At 38.4% G+C, this 22,865-nt stretch overlaps 1 protein-coding gene across 2 annotated transcripts in view; it reads right to left on the bottom strand.

The window, feature by feature from the left end:
• VWA3B (von Willebrand factor A domain containing 3B) overlaps nt 1-22,865 on the bottom strand; it is a 236,408-nt gene that overhangs the window by 36,316 nt on the left and 177,227 nt on the right. For both annotated transcript variants that reach the window (XM_032351983.1, XM_032351982.1), the window contains exons 20-22: nt 15,406-15,524; nt 10,320-10,370; nt 1,222-1,426 (exon numbers count right to left, since the gene is read on the bottom strand). In XM_032351983.1, the coding sequence (XP_032207874.1) occupies nt 1,222-1,426; nt 10,320-10,370; nt 15,406-15,524 (375 nt within the window). The remainder of the gene's footprint in view (nt 1-1,221; nt 1,427-10,319; nt 10,371-15,405; nt 15,525-22,865) is intronic.

Here is a 22,865-nt window from a genome sequence, read left to right as displayed (position 1 = left end):
TATTACTTATAATAGCTAAGATACAGAAGCAACCCAAATGTCCACTGACAGATGAATGATAAAGAAGATGTGATACACACACACACACACACACACACACACACACACACACACACACACAGGAATATTACTCGGCCATAAAAATGAATGAGATTTTGCCATCTGTGACAACCTGGATGGACCAAGAGGGTACTATGCTAACTGAAATGAGTCAGAGAAAGACAAATACCATATGATTTCACTTGTATGTGAAATATTAAAAAAAACAGCAAATGAACAAACAAACAAAAAGAAGTGGAAACATACCCTTAAACACAGAGAACAAACTGGTAGTTGCTAAGGAGGTGGGAGTGGGGGATAGGAAGAATGGGTGAAGGGGAGCGGGAGGTACAGGTTTCCCGTTAGGGACTGAATGAGTCCAGAGATGAAACGTACAGCACAGAGAATACACGGTACACTAGAGTACACTACTGTAATGGCACTGTAATAGTGTCTGTGGTGACAAATGCTAGCTACAATGTGGTGAGCACTGAAAATGTATTAGGTTGTCCAAGTACTATGTTGGTACACTTGAAGCTTATGTAACATCATGTATCATCTATATTGTAATTAAAGAAAAAGAGCAGATTATGAAATGGTTATGGAGATTCTGCTTCTATGTAAGAATTTACTCAAGGAGGAAAAGAAAGCTTTTAAAAGTAAGTGATCTAAAGGGGTTATAATAAGGCAGTCAGATTATAAAATTCTTTTTGAAAAGTATGTTTGGTTAACACTTTCTAACATTTATGGGGAGGCATTCCAATATGAATCACTGTAAAAAGTCATTTTACTCTCATAATAACACTATGAGGCAGATATTAGTAATATTCCTATCTTACAAATTAAAAAAACCCTTAGACTTAGAGAGATGGAATAAGTGGCCAGGATAACATAGGGATTGGGGTTTGGCTCATATCAAAGCTGAGGCCTTTGATCACTACATTATACTTCTGTTTAGTTCTTTAATTAAAAGTATATTATTTTAAAAAGAAGGCCATAGTAAAACCAAATGGCATTTCTTCTCTGTTGAAAAGACATCCTGATGCTTTTACTGGATTGGCTCTAACTCTTAGAAATCCACGTGGAGGGGCCTGGGAGAGGGAGAAGGCAGGCCTGCGCAGGGATGGCAATGACGTGGGGCAGGAAGGAGGGAGGACATGCAGACACCTCCATGGCACCCACCTCTCCTTGTGACTTGCTCACATGATTCTCCTTCTTGGCAGCCTCCTGGAGTTCCATGGCCTGCTGGATATACATTTTCCCAGCTAGAATTTCATTCTCCAGCATCGACAGTTCCTTCAAAGAAATAGGCCAATTCAACCGTTCCAATGCCCTATTTAAAGCTGTCTTGTTTTCCAAGTATCGCATGGGCTTATATGCATCTAACCTAAAAAAGATAAAAAGGAGGACAAAAAATGAAAGTGATCAATAGAAAAAAGATGGGAAGTTGATTTTTCAGTAAAACCAGCCCTGAGAGCCATCTCTGAGACAGATGTCGGGTATCAGGCTGACAGAAACACAGGTTCTGGTTCATCAGGACTGTGGTAGCTTACATGAGTGAAAAATAACCATCTCTGTGAATGATGGTAGACATTCTTTCCTATTACCTGATTTGATTATCTGATTTGAAGAAGTTCAATATACATAGCTTTTTTTTTTCCTTCAAATTTTTGGGCATATTTGGAACCCATTCATTTCTCCTAGGGCCTAACATTTGGCAGGAACAAAAATGAGCTTCAAAGAGATTTCACACACTATGTCCAGCAGTAACTTTGGGAAACAGAGCAAACCAAAGGGAAGGGAAGCACACAAAAGCCAAATATTTGCTTCAGTGCAGTAATTCTTCTACCAGCTCAATCTCCTCTCCTCCTTTCTAAGCTAAATAGGCCTAAACTTTCTGGCTGCAAACTTTCTATGGGCTGATGAACCCAGGCTGTGAGACTCCAGGAGAAGCCAGTGTTGTGTGGCCCAGGTCCTGGATACTACTTCCAGTCCAGCTACTGCTGTATCGGACACTACTGGTGGGGAGAGAAAGCAAGGGAAGAAGAGGGAGAAAGGCAGGAGGATAGGAGGAAGAAAGAGAGAGAGAGAGAGAGAGAGAAGAGGGCATTTCATAATTATTCTCTCACTGCTGAAAGGGTCACTTCCTTTAAATTTAGGGTGTTAGAAGAGTACAGTGCAAACCCAACACAACCACAGGACTCAATCCACAGGCAAACCTGTCAGATAACAGCAAATATTCATACTAAAAAATCTAAATTGAAATGAGGTCAGCAGGATGGTAGACTAAGAAACCCCAGGCTCACGTTCCTCCCTAGGGGATAACTTATCAACATATGGACAAAATTTCCTTTCTGAGAATTCCTGAAACCTGTTAAGAGGTTGCAGCACTCCAGATGAACACAAAGCCAAGAAGAATAGTGGATTAAAGTGAATAGAAAAGGCTGTTGCATTTTGCTTGGACTACTCCCCCTGTTTCCCTGGCATAGTGCAGTGCAATTTAGGAGAAAATTCCTAAGTTGTGGCTTCCCCTTAGAAGGGAAAGAAAAGAGGAACATGCATCCAACATTCTGGCTTTTTGGGAGGCTTCCCAAGAGACTGGTTTCCATCTCATGTGGCTCAGAGCACTGATGGGAATGGTGACATACTCTGGATACCATGTTAGGGATAGCTAATAAAAAAGAGTTCCATGGCTTGTTACAGCACCAGAGAAGCTGCAATACCAAAGCCAGACACCAGGGGGAGCAAGGGATTATGGGCTCCTGAGAAGGAAGTGGGGCAAACCTTTTTTTATTTTTTTATTTTTTTAATTTTCAGCATAACAGTATTCCTTGTTTTGCACCAAACCCAGTACTCCATGCAATCTGTGCCCTCTTTAATACCTACCACCTGGCTCCCCCAACCTCCCACCCCCTGCCGCTTCAAACCCCTCAGATTGTTTTTCAGAGTCCATAGTCTCTCATGGTTCACCTCCCCTTCCAATTTCCCCCAACTCCCTTCTTCTCTCTAACTCCCCTTGTCCTCCACACTATTTGTTATGCTCCACAAATAAGTGAGACCATATGATAATTGACTCTCTCTGCTTGACTTATTTCACTCAGCATAATCTCTTTCAGTCCCATCCATGTTGCTACAAAAGTTGGGTATTCATCCTTTCTGATGGAGGCATAATACTCCATAGTGTATATGGACCACATCTTCCTTATCCATTCATCCGCTGAAGGACATCTTGGTTCTTTCCACAGTTTGGCGACCGTGGCCATTGCTGCTATAAACACTGGCCCTTCAGTGAAGGGATGGCCCTTCTTTTCACTACATCTGTATCTTTGGGGTAAATACCCAGTAGTGCAATGGCAGGTTCATAGGGAAGTTCTGTTTTTAATTTCTTGAGGAATCTCCACACTGTTCTCCAAAGTGGATGCACCAACTTGCATTCCCACCAACAGTGTAAGAGGGTTCCCCTTTCTCCACATCCTCTCCAACACACGTTGTTTCCTGTCTTGCTAATTTTGACCATTCTAACTGGTGTAAGGTGGTATCTCAATGTGGTTTTAATTGGAATCTCCCAAATGGCTAATGATGATGAACACTTTTTCATGGGTTTGATATCCATTTGTAGGTCTTCATTGGAGAAGTATCTGTTCATATCTTCTGCCCAGTTTTTGATATGCTTGTCTGTTTTGTGTGTGTTTAAGTTTGAGTTTGAGAAGTTCATTATAGATCCTGGATATCAACCTTTTGTCTGTACTGTCATTTGCAAATATCTTCTCCATTCCGTGGGTTGCCTCTTTGTTTTCTTGACTGTTTCCTTTGCTGTGCAGAAGCTTTTGATTTTGATGAAGTCCCAAAAGTTTATTTTCGCTTTTGTTTCCTTTGCCTTTGGAGACATATCTTGAAAGAAGTTGCTAATAACTTCTTGAAAGAAGTGGCTAATATCAAAGAGATTACTGCCTATGTTCTCCTCTAGGATTCTGATGGATTCCTGTCTCACATTGAGGTCTTTTATCCATTTTGAGTTTATCTTTGTGTACGGTGTAAGAGAATGGTCGAGTTTCATTCTTCTACATAGCGGTCCAATTTTCCCAGCACCTTTTATTGAAGAGACTGTCTTTTTTCCACTGGATATTTTCTCCCGTTTTGTCGAAGATTATTTGACCATAGAGTTGAGGGTCCATATCTGGGCTCTCTACTCTGTTCCACTGGTCTATGTGTCTCTCTTCATGCCAGTACCATGCTGTCTTGGTGATCACAGCTTTGTAGTAAAGCTTGAAATCAGGTAACGTGATGCCCCCAGTTTTATTTTTGTTTTTCAACATTTCCTTAGCGATTCGGGGTCTCTTCTGGTTCCATACAAATTTTAGGATTATTTGCTCCAGCTCTTTGAAAAATACTGGTGGAATTTTGATCGGAATGGCATTAAAAGTATAGATTGCTCTAGGCAGTATAGACATTTTATTTATTTTTTAAATTTTTTATAAACATATAATATATTTTTATCCCCAGGGGTACAGGTCTGTGAATCGCCAGGTTTACACCCTTCACAGCACTCACCATAGCACATACCCTCCCCAATGTCCATAACCCCACTCCTCTCTCCCAAACCCCCTCCCCCCACCAACCCTCAGTTTGTTTTGTGAGATTAAGAGTCACTTATGGTTTGTCTCCCTCCCAATCCCATCTTGCTTCATTCATTCTTCTCCTACCCCCTTAACACCCCATGTTGCATCTCCACTTCCTCATATCAGGGAGATCATATGATAGTTGTCTTTCTCGACTGACTTATTTCGCTAAGCATGATACCCTCTAGTTCCATCCACGTCATCGCAAATGGCAAGATTTCATTTCTTTTGATGGCTGCATAGTATTCCATTGTATATATACCACATCTTCTTTATCCATTCATTTGTTGATGGACATCTAGGTTCTTTCCATAGTTTGGCTATTGTAGACATTGCTGCTATAAACACTCGGGTGCATGGGGCAAAACTCTTTTAACTGAGAAATTACACACTCGAACCTGGAGAAAGCACCCCAGAAAAGCTTGGAAAGATCCTCAGAATCTCTAGCTCAGACGACATAACTGGTTGTTTTTTTTTTTTTTTTTCAAATAAATCTCCCTAAAGATTCTAAGGCATACCAAAAAACAAAAACAAAAACAAAAACAAAAACAAACAAACAAACAAAAAAAACAAGGAAAGGTGCCCAATCAAAGGAACAAAATAAGTCTCCAGAAATCTTTCCTAAAGAAATGGGAAATCTCTGAGTGGCCTGATAAAGAACTCAAAATAACTGTCCTAAGGATGTTCAGTGAGCTCAAAGAGAACACAGATAACTACATAAAATCAGGAAAATGTCGCCTGAACAAAACTGAGTATCAGTAAAAATACAGGAACTATGAAAAAGAACCAAACAAATTCTGGATAAGAATATAGTAACTATGGTGATGGGTATTATGGAGGACACGTATTGCATGGAGCACTGGGTGTGGTGCATAAACAATGAATTCTGGGACACTGAAAAGAAGTTAAAAAAATAAATTAAAAAAAATTTTTTTTTAATTTTATTTGACATACAGAGATCACAAGTAGGCAGAGAGGCATGCAGAGAGAGAGAGGGAAGCAGGCTCCCTGCTGAGCAGAGAGCCCGATGTGGGGCTCGATCCCAGGACTCTGGGATCATGACCTGAGCCGAAGGCAGAGGCTTTAACCCACTGAGCCACCCAGGTGCCCCAATAAATAAAAAAAATTTTTTAAAGAATATAATAACTATGGGGGAGCCTGGTGGCTTAGTGGGTTAAGCCTCTGCCTTTAGCTCGGGTCCTGATCTCGGGGTCCTGGGATTGAGCCCTGCATCAGGCTCTCTGCTCAGCAGGGAGCCTGCTTCCCCACCCACCCTGCCTGCCTCTCTGCCTACTTGTGATCTCTGTCAAATAAATAAGTAAAATCTTTAAAAAAAATAATAACTATGAAATGAAAAATTTACTAGAGAAGTTTAAAAGCAGACTTGCCACAACTGTGGAAAGAACCAAGATGCCCTTCAACAGATGAATGGATAAAGAAGATATGGTCCATATATACAATGGAATATTATCCCTCCATCAGAAAGGATGAATACTCAACTTTTGTATCAACATGAACAGGACTGGAGGAGATTATGGTGAGTGAAATAAGCAGAGAAAGTCAATTATCATATGGTTTCACTTACTTGTGGAGCATAAAGAATAACATGGAGGACATTAGGAAATGGAAAGGAAAAGTGAGTTGGGGTAAATCAGAGGAGGAGACAAAGCATGAGAGACTATGGACTCTGAGAAACTGAGGGTTTTGGAATGGAGGGGGTGGGGGGAACAGTGAGCCTGGTTGTAGGTATTAGGAGAGTACGTATTGCATGGCGCACTGGGTGTGGTGCATAAACAATGAATCTTGGAACACTGAAAAAAAAAAAAAGCAGACTTGCTCAAGCAGAAGAAAAAAATCAGCAAATCATTACACTTTTAAGTCATAAATTGTTCCAAGAGACAAAGAAGGACATTACATAATGATAAAAGGGTCAATCCACAAGGAAGATATGACAATTATAAATATATACACACCTAATATTAGAGCTCCGAAATATATGACACAAACATTGACAGAAATGAAGAGTGAAAAAATAAAAGTAGGAGACTTCTATTCCCATTTTCAACTATTGATAGAACTACCAGACAGCTGGTCAATAAGGAAAGAGTACTGGAAAAATACCATAGAATAACTGGACCTAACAGATGTTTACAGAACACACCATCAGCCAACAGCAGGATACATATTCCTTATCTGTACATATAAAACATTCCCTGGGACAGATCACATGTTAGGCCATAAAACAAGTGTTAATGTTTTCAACAAAATCATTAAAAAAAAATCTTCTCTAATCACAACGGGACAAAATTAGAAATCAATAGCAAATGGAAAACTAGAAGATCCAGAAACATGTGGAAATTAAACACCATACTCTTAAGCAGCCAACAGGTCAAAGAAGAAATAATAAGGGAGTTTAGAAAATATCATGGGATACATGAAAATGAAAGCACAAAATAACAAAATGTATGATACACTGTAAAAGCAGTACTAAGAGAAAAATGTGTTAAAAATGCTTACATCAAAAAAGAAGAAAGGTTACAAATCAATAACCTAATTGTATACCTGAAGGAACTGGAAAGAAGAACTAAATCCAAAGTTAGTAGAAAGGAAAGGAAATAATAAGGATAAGAGCAGAAATAAGTAAAATACAGTACAGAAAAACAATAGGAAAAAAATCAGTGAAACTAAGACTTGACTTTTGGAAAGAACAACAAAACTGATAAATGCTCAGCTACATTAACTGAAGAATAGAGAAGACTCACATAACCAGAATCATAAAGGAAAAGGGGGGGGACATTATAACTCATGTCACAGAAATAAAAGCAATTATGAGAGATTATTATGATCAGTTATACACCAACAGATTGGATAACCTAGAAGGAATGGATACATTCCTAGAAACATACAACCAGCTCAGAATGAATCATGAAGAAATAAAAAAATCTTAACAGACCTATAGCTAGAAAGGAGATAGAATCAGTAATCAAGTACTTTCCAACAAATAAAATCTCAGCAAAAAATGGCTTCAAGGGAGAATTCTACCAAGCATTTAAAGAATTAACACCAATCCTCCTCAAATACTTCCAAAAACTGCAGAGGAGGGTACCTTTCCAGGCTCGTTCTATGAGACCAGCATGTCCCCATACCAAAGCCAGACAAAAATACTATAAGAAAAGAAAACTACAGACCAATATCCCTTATGAACATTGTGCAAAAATCCTCAACAACATACTAGTAAACCAAATTTAATAGTACATTAAAAAGATTACACACCATTAAAAGTGAGATTTATCCTTGGAATTCAAGGATGGTTCAACATATAAAAATCAATGTGCTACATCACATTAACAGAATGAAGGGGGAAAAAAATCCCTCTTGGTCATCGCAAGTAATGCAGAGAAATCATTTCACAAGATACAACACCATTTCATGGGGGAAAAAAAAAGACTCTAAACAAATCAGAAATAGAAGGAAACTACCTCAACATAAGAAAGGCCTTATATAAAAAGCCTATAGCTGACATCATCCTCAACAGTGAGAAAGTGGAAGATTTTCTTCTCGGATCAGGAAGAAGGCAAGGATGTCCACTTTCACTGTTTTTATTCAGCAAAGTACAAAAAGGCCTACCCAGAGAAATTATCAAGAAAAAGAAATAAATACATCCAAACTGGATAGAAGTAAAATTATATCTATTCATAGATGGCATGATTTTATATGTAGAAAACCCTAAAGATGCCATAAAAATACCGTTAGAACTAATAAATAAACTCAACAAAGTAGCAAGATAAAATATCAACACAGAAGAATCAGTTGCAATTCTATGCACTAATATTGCACAATCCAAAAAAGGAAATTAAGATCACAATCCCATTTACAATAGCATCAAAAAGGATAAAGTACTTAGGAAAAAAATTAACCAAGGATGTAAAAGACCTGTATATTGTAAACTATAAAACACTGCTGAAAAAATTTTAAAAAGATGGAAATAAATGGGAAAGATATCTTGTATTCACAGATTAGAAGACTTAATAGTTAAAATACCCATGCCATCCAAAGTAATCTACAAATTCAATGCAATCCCTATTAAAATCTCAATGACATGTTTTGTAGAAATAGAAAAAAAGTCATCCTAATTCATGAAACCTCAAGGGATTCCAAATAGCCAAAACAATCTTGAAAAAGAACAAAGTTGGAGGCCTCACATTTCTTGATTCCAGAACATATTACAGAAAGCTATAATAATCAAAAGGCTGTGGTACTGACATAAAGAAAAACATGATCAGTGGAACAGAATAAAGAGCTCAGAAATAAACTCCTATGTAGGTATAAGGTCAAATGATCTTCTTCTAAGCTGCCAAGATCTCATCGTGAAGAAAAGTACAGTCTCTTCAACAAGTGGTTCTGGGAAAACTGGATATTCACAGGTAAAAGAATGAAGTTGGACCCTTAACTTATACTATATATAAAAATTAACTCAAAACAAAATAGATTAAAGACCTAAACAGATGACCCAAAACTATAAAATTCCTAGAAGAAAATATAGGGGGAGAGCTTCATGACATTGGATTTGGCAACATTTTCTTGGATGTGACACCAGAAGCACAGACAAAAATGGAAACATAGACAAATGGGACTACCTCAAACTTAAAACCTCTGCATCAAAGGAAACTATCAAGAGAATATAAAGGCAACCTTTTGAGTGAAAGAATGTTCCTGAAAATCATCTATCTGCTAAGTGGTTAAAATCCAGAATATATAAATAACTCCTATATCTCAAAAACAACAAATAACCCATTAAAAAATGAGCAAAGAACTTTAGAATAAACATTATTCCAAAGAAGACATATTCATGGCCAACAAGCATGGGAAAGGGTCTTTAACATTACTGATCCTTATGGAAAAAGCAAATAAAACCACAAGGAGATATTTCATACCCACTAGACCACCAGGATGACTTTAGTTACTAAAAAAAAAAGAAAAGTAAATTAACAAGTGTTGGCAAGGATGTGGAGAAACAAGAACCCTCATACCTTGCTGGTAAAAATGTAAAATGGTACAGTTGCTGTGAAAAAGTCTGGTGTTCCTCAACAAGTTAAGCCTAATATTACTCTATGGCTTAGCAAATCCACTCTTAGATATGTTCCCAAAATAAATGAAAACATATGTCAAAACAGAAATTTCTACATGAATGTATATGGCAGCATTGTTCTCAATAGCCCAAGGTAGAAACGACCCAAATACCCACCAGTGGACCGCTGGATAAACAAGCTGGTACATACATACAGTGGATCCATACTGAAGCATAAAAGAAGACTATGTATGTTACAACTTAAAATCATAAAGTTTTTACACAAAGGAAGTAAAAGAAGGCAGACACAAAATGTCACATATTGTATGATTCATCTGGTATATATCCAGGAGAGGCAAATATACACACACAGAGAAAGCAGAACAGTGGTACCCAGAGGAGGAGAGAGTTGTGGGGAAGGATTACTTAATGGGTACAAGGTATCTTTCCTGAGGTGATAAAATATTGAAACTAGAGGGAGGTGGTGGTTTGCACAACATTTTGAATAAATAGCATAGAACTGTACACTTTAAAACAGTTAATTGTAGGTTATGTGAATTTCACCAAAACAAAGTGAAGAGAAACTGGCTTACTTTTCTTTTTCCTCTTGAGATAATGCTCGCCAAACAATTTTATTCAAGCGCCTGTTAAAAAAAAAAAAACAGTAATATTTAGTAGCAGTAGTTCATTTCATGGCAAAAGTCTGATCCCAGGCTCTGAAGGGCACTGAGGGCAGAGCCCAAGCCAAGGGACACCTGCACTGGACCACATCACTACCGTTTGCTTAAAGATACTGGATAGGAGTGTCTGCCTCCCTCGGCATCACTGCAGAAACCTCATGGCTCTGTAGCAGTCCCGTTAAATGTTAAAGGAGGGCACCACTGTCAGCTCTGTCAGATAAAACCTGGGCTAAGAACTGGCAGTAAGCAAAACAGTTGTCATTTTTTCTGCATGAAGTCTCTACACACCCACTGATTTTCTTCCTATGGAAAAAGTACTACTGTGCCCTTAGTTTACCTTCTAGAGACATTCTTCTAGACCTGGATTTTCAGAGCAACGAGGGTGAAGAGGGTCATAAATAATAGGACCAAAACACATTTTAGAGATCAACCGGTCTGACCTGCTTGTTTTCCAAACAAGGTCACTGAGAGGGGCAAGAAGAGAAGTGCTTTGCTCACTTATCACAGCCTGGTGGTGGTGGCAGTGCTGAGACTTTCTGAAGCTCATCACTGAACATGTTGGTAGAGAGAGGAAAGGAGGAGGTGGAAGCCAGTGGTTTCTATGGGGTAGACGCAGCTCCTTTTCTGTTACAAATCAGTGAGGCTTCTTTTGGATGTCCCAGCCCCACTCTGTTCCCCCATTCTGTACCGCTACATCATTACCCAAAGTGGGCTTCCTAGAGTGCAGGGCACAGAACACTGGCTCTGGGGGGCTGGGAGCTGGTGTTCCATGAAAAACAAAACAAAACAAAACAAACAAAAAAACCAAGCTTCAGTAAAATGAAGTGGGAGAATACTGCCCCTCTCCAGGAGGCATTCTCTAACCACTGGACCCAGCATCAGCGACACAGGGCTCTGAGAACACTTTGGGGGGTGCTACCCTGCCTGACCTCCCTTCCCAAGCCTGGTGAGACCACAGCAAGGGGGTCTGGCATGCAGTGAAGAGCACAGGCTCTGGAGCCAGACTGCCTGAACCCAAAGCTCAGTTGGCTTCTCCACTTATTAGCTGTGAGACTTTGGGCCAGCAGCCAACTTCTCTGTAGAATGTGGGTAATAATGGTACCTCCCTCCTAGAGTCGCCGTGAGGGCTCAGCGAGCTAGTGTGGCACAGCACACAGAACCTGTCTGATACAGTCAAATGCTCTGCACGTGATATGAACAGTCGGGAAGTAGGCAATACGCCAGCAAAGTGCTGCTGTCTCACCTGGAGGCTTTGAGCTCCTTAGGGCCTATATGGAAACTGGGTTTTTTTTTTTTTTTTTTTTTTTTTAATTATGTGGTTCACATATCAATAAGCAGGGCTTGTAAGACCTGTTCAAAGGATTCACAGGATGCAGTTTTGGCTCTGTATATGTGCTTCTCTGAAAACAAAAAAACAAACCAAAAAAAACAACGACAACCTCATTTTAAAATCCCCTTAGAACTAAACCTGGAAAGTAGAGGCAGTATATATATAGTAAGGAGGCTGGGAGTGACACCAAAGGCGTTGGAGCCACATAGTTCTGGGTTCAAATCCCAATGCCTTTACTTTGCTGCTGTGTGATTCTGTGTTACATAACTTTTTGAAATTCTGTTTTCTTATCGCTGAAACAAGGATAACATCACCTACCTTAGTGCTGGGAGGATTGAGATGTACATATAAATGACCAGGAATAACTCAGTGTTTATTCCCTCCAGGTTCTAAAGATGGGCAAGGCTTGAAACTGAGAAGCCCTTAGTGAATGGGTCTAATTAAGCTAGCACATACCACTAATTTTAATTCAATCCTTTAGAAAATATTTTTCTAAGAGCATACTTACATAACTTCTGTTATTCCCCCTATTTTCCAACTATACTTCCAGCTCGCAAGAAAAAGTGGGTGGGTGTGAACTGAGGGCAGGTAAGGGTGTTGATCCTGGCTCCACTGACTGGCCACAAAAGGCGTGGAATGCGGGCCGTCCCTGCAGGATGCCAAGAGGCTATGGGACATGAGGGTTTCTCTGAGGCTGGTCCACTCCTTGATTCAGGGATTTTACTAGCCATAGTTTTCCTCTTCTTTTTGTTTAAGGAAGAGTGAAATTTGGTTGAGGGGTTGCTTTCACTTGCTCTCCATACCTCTAGTTGACAAATCTACTTGTTCCAAGAATTGCCAGAATTTGCGAAGCTATTTTTAATTAATGACACCTTATAAATCTAACCAGCCCGCAGAGCATTTTGGAGGTTACTAAGGATGGCCCCCACAGTCAGGTTAGAACTGATGCTTCTGTCAATCTGAGAACTGAAACCTTGACCTTATACTCAAAGTCAAAATAAGAAGCAGAAAAATGACCCCAGGGCTGGCCAGCCCTGGAACCCTGACTCAAAGTTTATACTCAGACATATAAAGTCAGAATTCCTATCTTGATTCATGAAATATTGAAGCAGAAGGACTCCACACACAGCCAGTTAAGTGTGACCAACATAGCTAGCTTATGTCACTATTTTGGCCAAAAAGGGCTGTGAACTTCCCAATTGTCTGGTCATTGCTAACCATACAAATTCAGGGTTATTATCTGGCTTACTTGTGATGGGAAACTCCTTAGAAATACTATATTGGGGACAGAGTGGGAGTAAACCAAGTTTCATTAATTACTTTTCACTGTATGTGTATCTTTAGAAAGGTGGAGCAAGATGGAAAAGGGAATTGATGCTTATGCCAACAGAATTCTTAAAGACTACTGAATGCAAAAGATCAGGAAGTTTTGTCCTTTATGATACTAATGTTAATATTAGTATTATTAAATAATTATATTAAATATTCACTTAATATTAACAACACATTAATATCATATATTAATTCAATGATATTGAAATTTAAATAATATTAATATTAGAATTAATGTTATTATTAATAACAGCAATATGCATTTCTCTAAGTGCCCTAAAAGGCTTTTCCAGATTCACTCATTGGAAGTAAGAAGTGGGCCAAATCACTTGCTATGTCTGTATTTTGATTTTGCTATTAGGGAAGGAGGGATCCCTGTCTTTAGAAAGGGAAAGGGTTCATGTAGGCGGAAGAGCTATGTGACTATTATACTCCTGTATTTATGGTTATTTGGGGATCAGCAGATTCAGGGAATGAAAGGGTAAGTAATTAACATTAATTGCTCTTTATATATAATTTACATAACCCTCACAACTGCCTTGCGAGATTTTGTAAATAAGGAATCTGAAGCTTCCAATTGTTACGTGATGTGCCACGTAGATGTCAGAGTCAAAAATGAAGCTCAGAATTGGGACCTAAAAGCCCTACCTTGTGGCCCTGCACCAGGCTTTCACAAACCAGGTAATTCTAGAACCCAAATATTTGACTGAGTAAAGCATATTCCATTATAATATGAAAGATATACTTTGAATAACTGAATTTGATAAATTTTAATAACTAAATGTGAATTAGATCAGCTTCAAATTAAATTCCAATAGTCAAATACACACATAGCAACACCTCCTAGGTAGAGGAGACAAGGGAGAGCAAGGCTGCTAAGCTCTGGCCCTTGAAAGCTGACATCCTTACATAGGAGACACAGGCCTGTGCAGAAGTTTTGAGCCCTCTGAGGGCCATAGGCAGGGTGTGTGGTCACACACTCCAGTGGCCCTCAGGCAAGACAGGAATGAAAGAGGACAGCTGGAGGACAGGAAGAGGGCAACATTGCTGGAAGGCAAGGGGGGAAGGCCTGCCTGGTGCAGAAGGAGAGGCAGAGTGGAGGGACAGCCTCCATGTGTGGGAGACATGGGGAAATCTACAGAGCAAAGCCTCAGGCCCACAGACAAGAGAGCCTTGCCTTGCGTAGTTCATGGTGTCTGCAAGAGAAAGGGAGGGCAGACAAAGGCTCAGAGAAGTCCTGAGGAGCCTGGAGGCAGCTGAAGGAGCTTGTATAAGCCTCCATTCTTAGGTGAGGGCAGATCTGAAAGGGGATCTGCAGAGGCCTGTGATGGGCATGGTGGGGAAAGGCCAGCATCTAGACCGGACTGTGCAACCCATGTGGCAGGAGTCAGGCTCTATACTTCTTTTAAACACACAGTAGATACACCGCAAAATGACAACAGACCAGAAAACACTGCCTAGGACATTGTTAATGTTCATGTACTTTATGTCATTCCTTCCATCCACGTGGTGATAGGTGAAAACTCAGTTGCACAGCTCCAGAACCAAGGAAAGGCTTGCCTGGAGAAGCAGGGCATGCTTAAAGTTTAAGTGCTAGGCACCGAGGCTTCATAAAGTGCTGGGACTGGGGTGGGGAGGGGACCACAGAGCTAGGACAAGGGTGAGACTAGGCGTCTGCCCTTGTGAAAACAAACTCCATCTCAGCACTAACACAGTGACTAAGAGTAAAACTTTCACTGGAGCCAACTTGATCATCCTTCTAAAAAATGGGAAAAAATGATTTACGTAGTAGGAGACACTTAAGTTATCTCCACTATTTCACTGTTGTGGCATTTCATTAGTCACTTTACAAAATCTGTGCTGAAATGACTGAATTCACTCTGTTAAAGGGAAAGATTTTTCTTTTTTTAAGATTTTATTTATTTATTTGACACAGAGAGAGCGATTACAAGCAGGCAGAGAGTCAGGCAGAGAGAGAGAGGAAACAGGCTCGATCCCAGGATCCTGAGCCGAAGGCAGAGGCTTAACCCACTGAGCCACCCAGGTGCCCTTAGAGGGAAAACTTTAAAGATCTCAGGGAAACTTGAGATTTCTACAGATTTTGGAAAGGGCAGATGGTTTCTTCAAAACTCTGTTGGAATTCTTTGGGTCCTGTGTTTCATGCATGCCTGGCACTGAGGAAACCCCTGTTTGTGGCTGCTACAGCTATATTCCTTCAGGGCAATTACTAAGTAGCTGATCCAGACAAAGAAAAAAAAAAATCTAAGCTAAAACCAAGAGAAAATAAGCACAAACAAACTCCATAGCTCTTAAAGAGCAGCTGGGACTAATACTCACTTTTCATAGCTCTTAATGGCCTGTTCCACTTTTTGCTTGTAGATATTGAGCTTGACCCCTTGGGGGTTAATTAATGTCATCTTATTGGTGTCATTGCACACATGTGCCAGAGGAAACACCTGCACAGCAATACCAAAGGAAAGCATCATTTGATAGGTTAACAACTGCCTCCGAAAATGGATCTACAGTGCTATACAGCATGTTTTTCTGACTATAGAATCAATATAATTATAGAAAAATTAGAGAATACAGATAATGATAAAGAAAATAGTTAGACTCTAAGATATCATCACTAATCTTTTTCTTCCAATTTTAAAACTCTATCAAGCACACACACAAAACAACAGCTTCAGGAAACTCTAGTCAGAATCAAGTACCATCTTTGTAAGCCCCAAACTGATGAGAGTGAGTAATTTTTAAGAGAAAGGATCCCCTTGTTGCTACTTTGTAAATTACTACTTGGGTTAAACATCCTCCTCATATATTTATTTCACATTTTATTTTCTCTTGAAAATATCTAATTACATTTAACATCTTTGGACTATTTTCCTTGTCAATTTATAAGAGATTCTTAGAAAAGTCTGAGAAGCCTCAGTGATCACATTCTATAAGAACAGCAGACTATGAGAAAGAGAGGCCTTCCTTTTTAGTCTTTTTGTTTGCACCTGGTGCTTACTTTTGGGTTTCGGTATGCCTATGATTCCAAGCCATCTTCTTAATACCTATACTATATACTTATCTCTTTGCATGTTACTTCCCTCTCCTTAGTAGAATGTAAGCTCTATCAGAGCAGAAACTTTATTTTATTTACTACTATATTCCCATTACCTAGAATACTGGCTGGCACATAGTGTGCCCTCAACAAATATTTGTTGATAAATGAATAAATATTCATTAAAAAAGTATATTCCATATTTTAATATTTAAACAAAAAAGAAAAGTCTAACTAACAGAATGCCAAGCTATAATAGTTTCAAAATTATATATGATTCCAACTATAAGCACCATGTAGGCATTTTGAAAATGTGGAGAATTGCTTCTAAGAAGTAAATTTTTACTTTCAATCAAGATGATATAAGTCATGCTTTTATGTTCCCTCTTATATCCAAAATTAGACAAAAATTATATTGTTATTGCCTAAGAAAAAAATGCAGAGAAAGGAAAGGAGGAAGGAAAGAAAAAAGGTCAGATGCATGGCCCATAAATTTCTAGGTAACAAAAGTTGAATGGGACTGGGAACAAGTGAGCAGGGCTGAAGTTGTGGAATTGCTGACTCTTTGTCAAAAGATAGCAGGGCCATGGGAGCACAACTCCTGGACAGCAAGTGGGACTACAAGTGTCTGTAAGATGAAGGCTCAAGTCAGGCTCAGGGCCTGAAGCCAGTGTTGGGCTGAGGGTCTCGCACCCCTTGAAAAAGGTTCTGCCAAGTGAGAGAGGACACTGATGGTGCCTTACCACCACCAACTATACCAATCCACCCGCCGAATCTATCACATTCCAGTATCACTGAGGAACAAGAGCTCTAAACACCAGTGAGGAGGTGTACCAGAGGATGGCAACTGGAAAGAAGGAGAAAGAAAATACAGATTTAAAAAATCCTGCTAATCTATGTTAAATTTCCAAAATCTACAATGAAAAAAATATTTAAATGATGACTGAGAAAATCAACAATAAGAATGTCAATTCGCTTGAGAAGAAATTAATCTTATAAGCCATCTAACAATGATTTATAGTAATTATAATTAAAATTAATTATGATTAGGTTGTTCAAAGAAGTAACAGCTGTGTAAAAGTACAAAAACATACAGAAGTACCAAAAGAAAAAATGGACAGGAAAAAGAGTACTTCAAGTAAAACAACCTATCTTGGAAGACAAGGACATTGAAATGATGGCTACATATACTAATTTTGTAATTTAAATGTCAAGACCAAAACAAACAAGAAAATAGGCAAAGACTCAGAAAACTTAAGAGAAAGAAATGAAGAGGCTGTGAAATCGAACCTCACTAATTGTCGGACACAGGAATTCAGCATGTGGCTTCTAGAACAACTTTTGTTAAAAGGAAAGGGCCAGAGCAGTAGGTTGAAAGGTGAGTTAGCTAGGCTTTGAATACTGAATGAAGCTTGCAGTAATGGGGGGAAAAAAACCACCACAACTCTCAAAATAGACCTACATATCACAAAAACTTTCAAGAGGAAAAAGAAATCAATCTCCACAAAATCAAAGACCTTCATATTTTTATCACCCCCGGAAAAAATACCCCCCTAGAAGTCTATAAATAGCTCTCCAGGTTTGCCAACATATGGCCCAACTGCAAATCAAACCCTAAAATATTTAGCAACATGACAACATTTATATTGATGTTCTACTTCCCTCTTTTGTGGTTTTAGATCTCAGGCTTTGCATGGCCATCATGTACTTCAGTGTGGTAGTAGTTCAAATTTGGCTCTGTGCACCCACTCTCATTCCTTTCTGCATGCAGATTTAGGGAAAGACAAAGTCATACTCCACACCTTCAGTCTATGGTCTTAGTTTTTACAACATGGTGGTCACATGGTGGTGCCATGGGATATTCTCTTTATGATGTCAAATGTAGAGTGACTATGAGGTCGTAAGGGGCATTCTGATAGGACTTGAGGGATCAGAACCATGGTCACCCAGCTTCTGCAAGGAAGCATGGGGAGGGGGAGGAGGGTGCAGTTAATGAAGAAACTGACAGCTCTGTTTGAAAGGGAATAAAACCTGATCACAACTCCTTTGAAAATGATTTACTTATTACCTCTCATAATGAAAATCAAGGGACCATCTTAGACAAAATTTTACAACAAAAAAGAGCTTCAAGCTTACCTACTTCAATTCTCCTGAGATTAACCTAAAAGAAGCCTTGCCAAATTGATATTAATAATCATACCCTAAAAAAAGTTAAAAAAACTTAAAAAAAATTAAAAAATAATCATAACCTGTGGGGAAAGATTTTAACTATGAGAAAGGGAGGGAAGGTGGGGGTAGAAATGGAGACAGAAAAAAGAGAGAGAGTTAGCAACCAAAAAGAAAGAAGAAATTGCTAGAATTCATGTACAGTTAATTTGGGTTAGACCTGTAAGCAACCATTGTATTTAAGAATAGTTTTGTCAATAATGGTAATAGTGTTTATCCTTTACTCTCTGCCAAGCATTAACCACTCTCTACATATTTTCTCATTCAGTCCCTATATTAATATATACACTGAATTGCAGGTTTTGTTATATGCCTTTCCTTTCTACTAAACTCTGTTCTTTATTCCTTTCAAAAAAAACCTACTAGTTTTCTAGCATAATACATGTACAAAGTAACCATTTTTTGAATATTTGAAAACTAAAACTATATATAAATTTAAAAAATGGTCAAGGCTCAAAAAATGTTTTATCTATATTATAAAATATAATGAAGTCTGAATTCCTCCAAATTTGAGTTCTTGGTAATTGAGTCATAAAATGAATGTAACTTTGCTATTTTTTAAGAGGTATTTGCTAGAAATATGAACAAAGTGAACAAGAAATTTAGGTTCTATAATAAACTATTCTGAAACAATAGAAGAATAGAAAATTAAAATGAAATACCATTCCACACAGTAATTGGTAAAGTTTTTTTTTAATGTACTGCTTTTTTTAAAAAAAGATTTTATTTATTTCTTTGATAGAAAGCATGGTAAAGTGGCAGGTAGAGGGAGAGAGAAGCAGGCTCTCTCTGAGCAGGGAGCCCCATGTAGAGCTCGATCCCAGGACCATGAGATCATGACCTGAGCCAAAGGAGCCACTTAACTAGCTCAGCCACCCAGGTGCCCCTTAATGTACTGCTCCTAAGTGATAAAGATGTAGGTAAATAGGCTTTGTTAAAATTCAAAGTAAAGTGTGCGTTAATGGGGAAAATAATTTAAATAAGTTGCAGTAGTTCATATTATTGAATATTAGTGCAAGCATTAAAAATTCATCCAAATGTGGTCATTACAAGAGAGTATGTTCATAACATAAGCTAAATGAAGGAAGCAGAATACAGAACTATATGCACAGGTATTCGTTGTTAAAGTCACACTATAGGTAAAGTTCCTCCTGACAACATCGTGTTTATCCTCAACCCCACATTTTGAAAATGAGAACATAGTATGAAATGGGTGTTTATATAATTATTGTTCAATTCTGGCTGAGTTCACCAATTTCACTTTTTTCACCTTAATCAGCTCTTCCAACAAATATCCCAGAGCTTGCTGCCAGACTGGCCAAGGAGAGGACTGAAGGGATGTGCATGACAAAAACACCAAAGCTGCACAAATCCTGCATGGGTAACTCTGAACACAGACACGTGGGTTTATGGCAGTGCAGATGCACAAACTGCTGAGGGTAGAAGCTTTAATGTCTGCTTTCAAACTGGAACGTCTCCAGTCTCCAAAGATCAAATGAAAGCAGGATCACAGAATTAACTGGCAAAAGAGGAGCATGTCAACAAGATCTTCCATAAACCCAAGAAAATATGTTACTTACTACAAGGTAGGCTATGTCCCACATTTTTCATACTAACTTTTAGAAAAGAAAAGATTGTTCTTTTCAATTTAGTGAACATTTTCATTGGCAAAGAAGATAAACGTCTGTTGACCTGCAACAATGCTCAAAGTAGACTGTTGAGCAAAAATGAAGGCACAAAACTGTATATTCAGTTTGACATCATTTTGGTAAAACAAAAACAAAAAACAAAGGATACATATATATAGAAAAAGGTCTGGTCATAAAACCATCAAATGATTCTTCAGTGGTAGAGTTGTAACTCTACTATTTCCTTCTTTTTCATTTATCTGTATTTGCTAATTTTTGTACACAGTGAATATATATAGCTTTTGTAATAACTGTCCTTTTTAAATTAAAAATTAATTAATTTTTAATTAAGATGAAACTTATCACATAATTTTATGTTCAATGCTACTATATATGATAGCAACAAAATGCCTGTCCTTACAGCATCCCTAACCTCTTTGCACTTGTCAGCTAAATGACAAGATGAATAGCAACTTCACTAAGTTGCTCTAACTTTTATATATGATACTTTGATGAAAGCAAATGCTTTGCTCAAAACCCCTATTAATGGGATTGTGCATTGCCTGTCAGGAGTAAATGATAGAGCTAGTAGGCAAGCCCAGTGTATCTGACCACAGAGTTATGTGTTTAATGAACCCAGATTAGGGCAAAACAGGAAGCCTTGATGGGATGTTGTTAAAGAACATGATGATGATGTAAACTTTCCAATGATACAGATTAATGTTCCCCAATTTTACTTTTCTTTGAAGCGATTGGCAATAAAGAGCTCGGAATTCCAGATTCATCAAATAACTAAAACAATTTTATCCTGTATATGACTTGGCAATGAATTAATTTTTTTGAAAGAGTTAAGGTAAAATTATCTGGTCCACTGGAAACCCAAAGTGCCAGTTAGCATCTTGTAATGAAGAGTTGCTAGGGCAACCTCTCTGCTCAGTACTTCATTTCCAAGGTGACAGATTTGATGCTGGTCCGGGAAACACTGAAAACCAAAACAGCATTGTGTTCCAGAAGAAGAAAGAGCCCATACATAAGTCATGAATGAAACAAAGAGCTGGGGACAAAGCCAAACACTGCTTTACAATTCAGCCCAGACAGATGTGACTGGGCACAGAACATAGGCGTTAAGAGTCAATTAAAATTCTCAGTGCAGTGTGTTAAGATTCAGGTTTGCTTTTCAGCTCCATTCTACTTTTTTGTCTACTTTTTCATAAAACATTAAGCCCAAATGTCAAAAAGCTATACATCCCACTAAGGAGAATGTATTTTTAGGTTAGTCTTACTATTCTTTCCATTTCTAAGTGAGGGTCTCTTCCAATCATAGAAAATGTTAAGGAATAAAAGATACAGGCATGCTTTGATAGTGAAGTTGGAATTTACTGCAGTATACTTCCATCATCCTCATGATGCATGCACTTACTATCAATAATGGAGAAAGGTAAGCACGCTGGATTGTGTGCTACCTACTCACAGGTCTGTGATGAGAATTTACATTGTCACAAAAGGTACCAAGCACAAGTGTCAATGGTGGAATGAAACTGAAAAATGTTGATCCTCACCGCTTAGCTTTGATTTCTAGAGTCGGAAGACTAGAATGTTTTTCTGAAGAACAGGACCCTCACTATTCTTCTAGTTTCTCCTTCTTGGGAATCACTCCATATTTTTCTCTCTTTCAGCCCCACTTCTTAATCAATCAAGGCCCTTCCTTTACTAGTGCTAACTTTCCTCCAGTCACACCAAACATTCTTTAGAATGATAAGCTTTCTTGGATCTTAAACTTCCCCACTGCTTAGGACATCCCTCCCCATCTACTCACTTGATAACTCCTTTTCTGCCCCTGGGTCTGAACCCTCAGAGCCAAGCCTGAAGCCTTCTTTGACAACTGAGACTAGCTTAGGGGACCTCTCCTGCATCTTCACTAGGCACCTCCCACTCGTCATTAACCAGGACTTATTTTAATTGCTATTCCCTCCATGAGATGGTAAACTGTGTTTGTAGAAACATTGGTTGGTTGTCTTATTTGTCTGTACTCTAGATATCAACTCGGGCCTGCATACAGTAGGCATATAATACTTGTTGAATATTTTTAAAATAAAAGTCAATAAAAGTTTATTGAGTGCCTGCGAGTACGGGCTATTATATATGCATTACTTCTTTTAATTCCATAACAATCTCAGAGTAGGTATATTATTATGTTTACTTCTTCGTAATATGAACGGACCAGTGAAGAGAGGACAAGTTGAATAAGATTTTATATCTGCATACTATTTTCAGGGTTTTCAAAGCATTTCTATACTTATAAAACAAATGCTTATCAACAAATATTATATAGTGTTCCTCTTAGGAAAAAGGCTGTTGTGGGGCTCTAACTAGCAGAAATGTAAAACTTATTTGGAAGGTTATTTGATTTCATCTGTCAAAATTTTATTTTTTTCCATTTTACTTCTTTTCAGTGTTCCAAAATTCATTGTTTATGCACCACACCCAGTGCTCCATGCAATACATGCATCCGTCAAAATTTAAAATGTGCACACTCTTTGGGTCTAGCAATACCACTTTGCAGAATCTATCCCCAAAGAGATTTGTTTATGTGCCCAAAAATCTGTGTGCAAGGAAATCTGTTATAGGATTGTTTGTGATATGGAAAAGAAGTATACAGTGTAAATGTCCATTAATGATGGGAAAGAACTGGGAATGAAAACTATAGCACAGGAAATATAGTAAACAGCACTTTAATAGTACTGGATGGTGACAGAGGGCATTACACTTGTGGTAAGCAGAGCATAACTTACAGAGTTGTTGAACCACTGTGTTGTACAAATGAAACTAATGTAACATGGTGCATCAACCCTACTTCAATTAAGCAATGAAATAATGAGGAAGAAATGTGAAAC

Source organism: Mustela erminea, chromosome 7, assembly GCF_009829155.1.
Source record: "Mustela erminea isolate mMusErm1 chromosome 7, mMusErm1.Pri, whole genome shotgun sequence".
Lineage (NCBI taxonomy): Eukaryota > Metazoa > Chordata > Mammalia > Carnivora > Mustelidae > Mustela > Mustela erminea.
The sequence above is the reverse complement of the archived record's forward strand: the minus strand, read 5'-3'. Positions and strand labels throughout refer to the sequence as shown.